The sequence below is a fragment of the Leptonychotes weddellii genome, chromosome 10, assembly GCF_054177405.1.
Source record: "Leptonychotes weddellii isolate Sample4059 chromosome 10, ASM5417740v2, whole genome shotgun sequence".
Taxonomy (NCBI): Eukaryota; Metazoa; Chordata; class Mammalia; order Carnivora; family Phocidae; genus Leptonychotes; species Leptonychotes weddellii.
In genome coordinates, this window is record NC_138378.1 from 43,395,986 (window position 1) to 43,404,863 (window position 8,878).

General features: G+C 47.3%; 1 protein-coding gene across 4 annotated transcripts in view; it reads right to left on the reverse strand.

Annotated features, from left to right (window-relative positions):
- The window catches only part of NINL (ninein like), a 132,178-nt gene that overhangs the window by 14,892 nt on the left and 108,408 nt on the right, over positions 1–8,878 (reverse strand). For all 4 annotated transcript variants that reach the window (XM_081833289.1, XM_081833288.1, XM_081833287.1 and 1 more), the window contains 2 exons: positions 1,532–1,690; positions 732–845 (listed from right to left, as the gene is read on the reverse strand). In XM_081833289.1, coding sequence (XP_081689415.1) covers positions 732–845; positions 1,532–1,690 — 273 coding nt within the window. The remainder of the gene's footprint in view (positions 1–731; positions 846–1,531; positions 1,691–8,878) is intronic.

Consider the following 8,878-nt stretch of genomic DNA (forward strand, 5'->3'; position numbering starts at 1 on the left):
CCAAAAGCATGTCTTAAGGCCCTGAGTATGTTGGGGGGCATAGCAAGTCCAGCTGTAGGGCCCTTCCCACACCGTGCTTGGGAGGCTTCTCCCACGGCCCCTCTTTCCTTCCTGCAGCCCCCAGCATCTAAGCACCAGCTCTTCCTCTCTTGTGTCCCTGCACCTCATGCTGTCCGGGCACCCCAAGGTCCTTGTTGGCCCATCCTGCTCACACTTACTTGTCCGAGACTGCTAGCTCTCCACCTTCCTATCTCTGCACCTTGAGAACCTGGCGCACTGGATAAATGCTGGAGCAGGAGAGAAGGCAGAAGGCAGGAGCTCGACACCCACACGTGTGCGCAACTTCAGGGCTTCTGTGCACCAAGCTTGCCAACCACTGGGACTACTCCGCCCTGTGTCCTTGGATCTGACGCCACCCCCTACCTCAGAAGCCACCTGTCACTCTCCTTTGCTCTTCTGTTTTGCAGATGCCACACCGAAAAGCACTGCTTACCAGCCTCCTTCCCTTGTGCATAAACTGAAACACAGCCCGGCCCACAGATGGCTCAGCCAACCCTGGACAAGGCTCTACTTCAGTCCTGGGACTGTAAGCGCCCAACCAGCTATGTAACCTCAGGCCAGGCTAATAACCTCTCTGGGCCAGACCCGTCCTGGCCAGGCTCTGTCAGTGCCAAACCATGTTGACTTTCTTCCTGGCTGAGACCCAGCCACTGGCCATTATGCACACCCACCTGGTCTTGACTTTCTTCAAGGGTCTCTCTCAGCTGTGACTGTGACAGTCTTAGGCTCTGACATTCCTGATTCTTGTGTTCGAGTTCAACTTCAAGTTTTTGGATGTGCTCACCCTGTTTTTAAAAAAATCAATTTCACAAGTATAAGAAATATCTCAGCATTGATATGTTTAATGTAGAAACTTCAGAAATGTACAGAAAAGCAAAGATTATGAAATTTAAATCACCCATCATCCCAGCAGCTGAGGACCACACCTGACACTGTGTGATCTCAGCCCTTCCTCCAAACGTGCAGTTCTAGCTATTAGTACAGCATCGTATCCTATGCTTTCCTCATTCTACCTTGAGCATTTCCCCATGACATTAATTATTATTTGAAACATGATTTTTAATGGCTATACCATAATTTACTGATTCATTCAATATTATTGATGATTTAAGCTGATTTGAATTGTTTTGCTATCATAAATACCACAGCAATGAAAATACTTCAGCTAAGTCTTTCCACAATGATCAGATAAAATTCCCATAAGCAAAATTATAAAATCAGAGCACCCTGACATTCTTGAGGTACTTGATGTATATTTTGCCCAAATGTCCTCCTGAGAGGTCTACCAATTTACTCTCCTGGCATCAGGATTTAATTCCTTTCTGCTACTTTTTCTAGATATTGAGGATTTGCAAAAGCTGCTGAAGTCAAATTTTCCAAGGCACATACTTACTAAGTCTCTCTCTTTACCTGAGGGATGAGTCTGCCTCCAGGCATTTTAAGGCTGTTCCTGACGGTCTAGATTACTCACCTGCAACCCCTCCCGCTGCCCCACCTCCTCCAGTCTCCGTGTTAACAGCTGAATGGTGATGCAGTTCTTCTCATTCTGGGCCTGGTGGATAGAGGCCTCTTCTCCAAGCTGAAGGACCTTGTGATTGAGCTGGGACACTTCATCCTTGCATTTCTGACTCTGGAGCAAAATGGATTAAAATACAGATGACAAAGTTATTTTTTTTAAACCAGCAGCTCAATTCAGATCATTCTAGTGGCTCTGGCCAGGGAAGATTTTGTTCCTTGAGGAACATGGGGCAATGTTTGGAGACAAGGCTCTTTATCACAGCTGGGAGGGGATGGCTACTGGCATCTCGTGGGGGAGGTGCTCAGCGTCCTCCAGGGCAGGACTGATACGGCCCCGACGGCCACAGTGCCACAGAGGAGAAAGCCTGCTCCACTCCCTGGAGGAGAGGAGACACATCTGGACCATCAGAGGCGGTCACATCAGGAACATACAAACCACTGCTCTGAAAACCTTCCATGTTGTTCTCATTTCTTTCATGGTTATTTCCAATTATTACTTTAAGCAATTTGAAGGAAAACACCCAATTAAACTTGAAGTATATGAAGCTCCTCGAAGTCTCCTCTGGTCTTTGTCATTAAACATACAGACATAGCTTTCAGCAGGACGAGGCAGTGATTAAACTGCGTGTTCTGCTTTTTCTCAGTACCCACTGGCCAGCAGGCGGTGCATGCTCAACAGATGCCCGCGGGGGGGGGGGGCAAACGAAGGCGCCATGAGCTGAAACAGCAACGAGAACGCTGCCCCTACCGCCTCTCACCGTGCAAATGCCAGATACGTTCAACTGTCGTGCATATCTTCATAGACACCACACTATTGCTTGTTTGCTTTTCCCCACAGCCGCCCATCCATTCTCGAGGCCAAGCACCAGCAGCCCCAGGTGTCTGCAGAGTGGCATCCTCCGAATGGCTTCCCAGCGCCACTCTCAATGCACGCCCACCACTCCCCCGGGGCTGCGCTAACAACCACGGTGTTATTACGTTTCTGAGGACTTGAGAAGCAGATGATGGAACCCTGAAGTTGTTTCAACTTGGATTATTCATGCTTAGAGAGTCTACGTGTTTTTCTCGTGATCACTGCTCCTTCTCTTCTCTGTAAAGAGATTGCCCCTCATCCTGTCCTTAAAATCTCAGAACTGAGGGTAAAGAGGTGTTTTCCAAACAACATAAACTCATGGCCATTATGTCTGGTATGGAACTCTCTTGTGTTTATTACGTTTCATTGTGAAAATTAAAATTGTTTTTCAGTATCGATACACACTCATCTTGTTCTCTGAGAACAGCCTTGATTTTATGAACAGCCAGAAATGGAATCTTCATTCAGTTAATTTTCTTCTGTTTACCTTTAATATTTAGTCTTTGTTTGGAAATAATTTCAAACCTTCACAACACGGGCAAGGCTACTACAAAGAACACCTATGCACCCTTCACCCAGGCTCATTGGCTGGCAGCATCCCCGTGTGCTTTGTGGCAGATGCTTTCTGCAGGTACATGCACGCACGCGTGTACACACAACACACACACACACACACGAGGCCCTGCACTGTGTGTTTCCTAAGGAGGTGCATGTGTTCTCATATACTGTCATGCAGGTCTGGCTTCAGGACATGAATCACACCACCTACATCTCAGTTGCCCATTATGCCCCTTCCTCCCCTCAGGCAGTGCCTTTACCAGGCAGGCCGTTTTAGCCTCCTTGAATTTGGGATATTTCTGTGGCCTTTGTCTTGTGTGACACCGAAAATTTTGACAGATACAGTCCCTCCCTGCCTCTCCCCTTTAACACTTCCTCACTTGGGGCCTGCTGGATGCTTCCTGTGACGAGGCTCAGGTGTGTGCCCCGCAGGGCACCCTACTGGGAGCATGGGCACCCTCTGTCTCTCCATGTCTGTGTCCATCACCTCCTTAATTCTAACTTACACTCATCTGGGTTTTATTGCAGAAGACAAAACAAGATGCTAGCAGTCATCTCCTGGTCACATTTTAAAACAAATGGATGTCTGTGCTACATGGGCTTACTGTGAATCTGATCAGGCCTTTAGGCCTAGTTTCTAATTTATAGGAAGTATAAGGAACAGAGGAGCAGACTGAATGACACTATCAGATTCAGAATGTGGGACGGCCTATAGGTCTCTTCAAAGAGACAGCCTTGTGGGGGTGAATCAGGTGTTCCAGGTTAAAAAGGCTAAACACATAGAGGCAGGCTGACCATATTTTCCATACATGGCCTCAATGGCCTCTCCCCCCCCACATCCCCTTCTGCAGTGGACACTCCCCACCCAGAGGAGCCTGTGTCCCTCCCTGTGCTTTGCGGGGGTCTGGGTGAGGATGATGTGGAGTATTTCTGAGGTCAGAAGCCTTGTGCCTGCCATGTGGTCCTCCTGGTGCCCCCTTGACACTCCCTAAAGGAGCCGAGCCCCACAGAGAGGAGCCGCATGTGATTCCAGCCCTGGCCTCTGGGTCACCCCAGCTGTCCGGTCTTCCCAGCACCCATGATGGGAGCAGAGGTGGGGGGGGCCATCTGTCCCGTGCCCCATCTGAAGCCCTGACCCACAGATTCTGCGAGTGCAATCAAGGGGCTTTTCTCTGCCACGAGAACAGCATTGACAGGTCAATGCATCACCCTCAACTGTATCCTAGTTCCAAAAAATTTACCACAGAAGACATTTTTGAATAATTAGAGAAATGTAAATATGGTCGGAATATTGGATAGTGTTAGATGATTACGACTAGGTTTCTCAGGTGTTACAGTAGGACTGTGGTTAGGCAGAAGTTGCCTGTGAACTATTTAGAAGCGGAGTCTCATGGTATCTGACACTTACTTTCAAATGGCTTGAAAAAACACACACACATACACACAGTACAGAGAGATACAAAGACCCGTACAAACAAAAACTAAAGTACGTATGGTACTTTATGGTATTGTTAACAATACTGTCAAATTAAGATTGTAATATGGGGCTGATCAGTGCATATTATGTCAATTTTTCTGTGTGTTTAAAGCTTTTTATACTAAAAAGCGGAGGGAAAGAAAATAAATGGATACCTAGAATCCATTTACAAGTGTGTCCTAGAAATAAGCCTGAAAGGGGACGGGAGGCCCAGGAAAGCCCTAGATGGGTCATTTCACAGGAAGTTGGTCTGCAGGCAAATGCAGTCTGAACTTTTCATCCTAAATCAACCCAGCAATTGCCCTCTTTTTTTTTTTTTTTAAGGACTTATTTATTTATTTGACAGAGAGAGAGGGAACACAGCAAGGGGAGTGGGAGAGGGAGAAACAGGCTTCTCGTCGAGCAGGGAGCCCAATGCGGGGCTCGATCCTGGGACCATGGGATCATGACCTGAGCCGAAGGCAGACGCCCAACGACTGAGCCACCCAGGTGCCCAGCAATTGCCCTCCTGATGGAGAAGGCCTAAGCAAGGCCACCACACACTCACCATGGACACAAACACTCAGAGCTGGGAGCCCAGACAAGCCACCCGCTCACCAGTGGTCTGAGGCAGTTCCCACGGCGGAGCCACTCAGTGGCCCCGTGTGGGCAGAGGCAGCACTGGGAGAGAAGAGCTGTGGGACTGACCTCAGGGACAGCACAGGTTTGAGAAGCCAGGCGTGGCAACTCCTCCCCTCCCCTGCCCCAAGAACTAATGAGTGAGTTCAGCAAGGTGGGGGGACTGGCAGATGAAAACCCATTTTATTTCTGTGTCCTAATAGTGAACATACAGAAACCCAAATTAAAAACGTAATACTAGTTCTGGTCTCTGGTCTGACATGTAAAAAGCTCCATCCCCCCAATAAGAAAAAGGCTGGATAAACTGAAATCAACAACTCCTCTTCGAAACCTTAGAGAATTGTGGTCAAAGGGCAAGCCAACACCCTGAAAACTGGAGAGACAGGCAAAGGATTCAGAGCTTACCAGGAGCAGAGGTTGGAGCCTGAAACTGGAAGGGAAATGGGCACCATAAGGACGAACACTGGAGGCTGCGTCTGGCTGGCTTGAGAGTTAACATGGTCTCAGAGGAGCCCCCAACTTTCCTGAGACATACCAGGTTCTTGCCCTTAACATCAGAGAAAATCCCCTCAGGCTTCTAGCAAGTGGGGGTAAAGTAATTGCTATGAACTGAACTGTGTCCCCTCCAGATTCCTATGCTGAAGCCCTCAACCTGCAATGTGACTGTATTTGGAGATAAGGCTTTTAGGAGGTAATTAAGGTAAAATGAGCTTATATGGGTAGGGTGCTAATCTGAAAGGACTATGATCTTTTAAGAAGAAGTAGAGCACGATCTCTCCCTCTGTGTGGCCCTGTGGAGGAAGGGCCGTGTGAGGACCCAGTTAGAAGGCAGTTGTCTGCAAGTCAGGAAGAGGGCTCTCACCAGGAACCAAGGCAGCCAATCCCTCATCCTGGACTCTGGCCTCCAGAACTACAAGACAATAAATTTCTGTGAAGTCTCTCAGCTTACTGCACTTTGTTACAGCAGCTGAAGCCGCTCTGAAGGACACTCAGAGCATTCTGTTCCCCTCCTGCCCTTAAGAGAAATTACTATACCGGAGCTTAACCAACCCCAGCCCCTCCAGCCTTTCTGTCTTAGCACAATACCATGGATCAGAGTGGCTAAAGTAAGAGTGACAACACCAAATGCTGGCAAGGATGTGAGGAAACTGGATCAAGCATAGATCACTGGTGGGAATGTAAACTATTACAGCCACTCTGGATACCAGTCAGGCAGTTTCTTAGAAAACTAAACATGTAACTACCATACAACTCAGTATTTGCACACTTGGGCATTTATCCCGGTGAAATGAAAACTTATGTTCATTAAAAAAACAAAACAAAACAAAAACCTGCATAGGAATGTTCAGAGCAGCTTTATTTGTGACAGGCCAAAACTGGAATCAGCCCAGTCATCCCTTAAAAGGTGAGTGTTAAAACAAACTGTGGGACGTCATCACACAGAACAACATTCAGTAATAAAAAGAAGCTAACTACTGTTCAGGCAATGCTTAGATGAATCTCCAGGCAAGTATGATATGTGAGAAAAGTCAATCCCAAAGGGTACACTCCCTATGAATTCTTTAATATAACATTTTGAAATGACAGTTTTAGAAATTAAGGACAGATGAGTGGATGTCAGGGGTCAGGCGCTGGGGTGGATAGGCAGGAAGGGTGTAAGTGTGGTTGTGAAAGAACAGCATGAAGAATCCTTAAGGAGTTGGAACTGTTTAGTATCTTCCTCTTTTTTTTTTAAGATTTTATTTATTTATTTTATTTATTTGAGAGAGAAAGAGAGAAAGCACAAGCAGGGGCAGAGGGAGAATGAAAAGCAAACTCCCCACTGAACAGGGAGCCTGACGTGGAGCTCAATCCCAGGACCCCAGGATCACTACCTGAGTCGAAGGCAGATGCTTACCTGACTGAGCCACTCAGGCACCCCAGAACTCTTCAGTATCTTGACTGTGATAGTGGATGCATGTATCCACACAGCTATGAAATTGTATAGAACTCAATACACATATATCACACACACAGACCTATACACACACGCACCTACATGCACACACATGAACACATATACACATATACACACAGACCTACATGTAGACACACACACACACACACACGAACCCATACACACATGCACATACACACACATATACACACATGCATACACATACACACACAAATGAATGCACAAGTAAAACTGGGGAAATCTAAGTAAGACCCACGGATTATATCAACATTAATAGCTTGGTTATATTTGTTATACGCTGATTTCTGTTCACCCAAAAGTCATATGTTGAAGTTCAAACTCCCAATACCTCAGAATGTGACTGTATTTAGAGATAGTCTTTAAATAGGTGATTAATATAAAATGAGGTCCTGCAAGTGGGCCCTAACCTAATATGATAGTGTCCTATTAAGAAGAGATTAGAGAGGGCGGAGCAAGATGGCAGAGGAGTAGGAGACCTGGATTTCGTCTGGTCTCAGGAATTCAGCTGCATAGGGATCAAACCATCCTGAACACCTACAAACTCAACAGGAGATCGAAGAAAAGAATAGCAACAACTCTCTCATCAGAAAAGCAACCACTTTCTGGAAGGTACGACGTGCGGAGAAGTGCATCCAAGGCGATATTCAGGAGGATAGACGGCGGGGGAGGGGGGCCTCTGTCGGCCGCTTCTGGCAAGTGATAGGGCAGCTGAGCACAAAATCGGAACTTTTAGAAGTCTGCTCCGCTGAGGGACGTCGCTCCAGTGGCTAAGCGGGGGGTGGAACACACACGGGACAGTGTGGTCTCAGGACCCTCGGGGTCAAAGGAAGACCGGGGGTACCTGAGTGCGGCAGAGCTCCCAGGTATCGAAGTGGGGAAGCCGGCTGCAGAGACGGAGCCGAGGAGCGGACTCTCAGCTCGGGGTTGCCATAAACCGTGATCCGCGGCACAGTCGGGCCACTGCTCCTCCAGCAGGGATCCAACAAGCGGCAGATCCGGTGAGACTCCCCATCCTCCCCCAGGAGGAGTAGCGCGGGAGCGCACCACAGGGATCACCAAGTTGGGTGCCAGAGATAGAAACGCTCGGTCACAGGCCGGGTGAGCATGGAGTGTGGGCGGAGACCGGGGAGCCGGGAGTGACTGACTGCTTTTCTCTGGGGGCTCACTGAGGAGCGGGGCCCCGAATTCTCAGCTCCTCTGGGGCGGAAATTGGGAGGTCGCCATTTTCACTCCCCTCCTCCAAAGCTGTACGGAAAGCTTGCAGGGAACAAAAGCTCCCAAGAGCAAACCTGAGCAGATTACTTAGCCCGGACTGGGCAACAGCGGAGCAATTCCAACTCCAGCAAAGACATTTGGGAACCACGGCAACAGGCCCCTCCCCCAGAAGATCAGCAAGAACAGGCAGCCAAGACCAAGTTTACCGATCAAGGAGAACGGCAGAACTCCAGTGCTAGGGGAATACTGCACATAGAATCCATGGCTTTTTTACCATGATTCTTTACTCTTTTAAAGTTAATTTTTTTTTTAACGGTATTTTTTTTTTAATTTTTCTTTTTCCTTTTTCAACCAACATCTTATCAATTCCTTTTTTAAAAAACATTTTTATTTTTCATTTTAGAGTCATATTCTATCCCTTCATAGTAGTTACCTTTATTTTTGGCATATATATATAAGTTGTTCTCTCTTTAAAATTTTGAGATAGTTTCTTTTAACAGATCAAAATATACCCTAAATCTCTAGTGTATGGCTTTGCTCTAGTCTCCTGCGTGATCACATTCTCTCCCTTTTTTTTTCTTTTTTTCTTTTTTAAATCCTC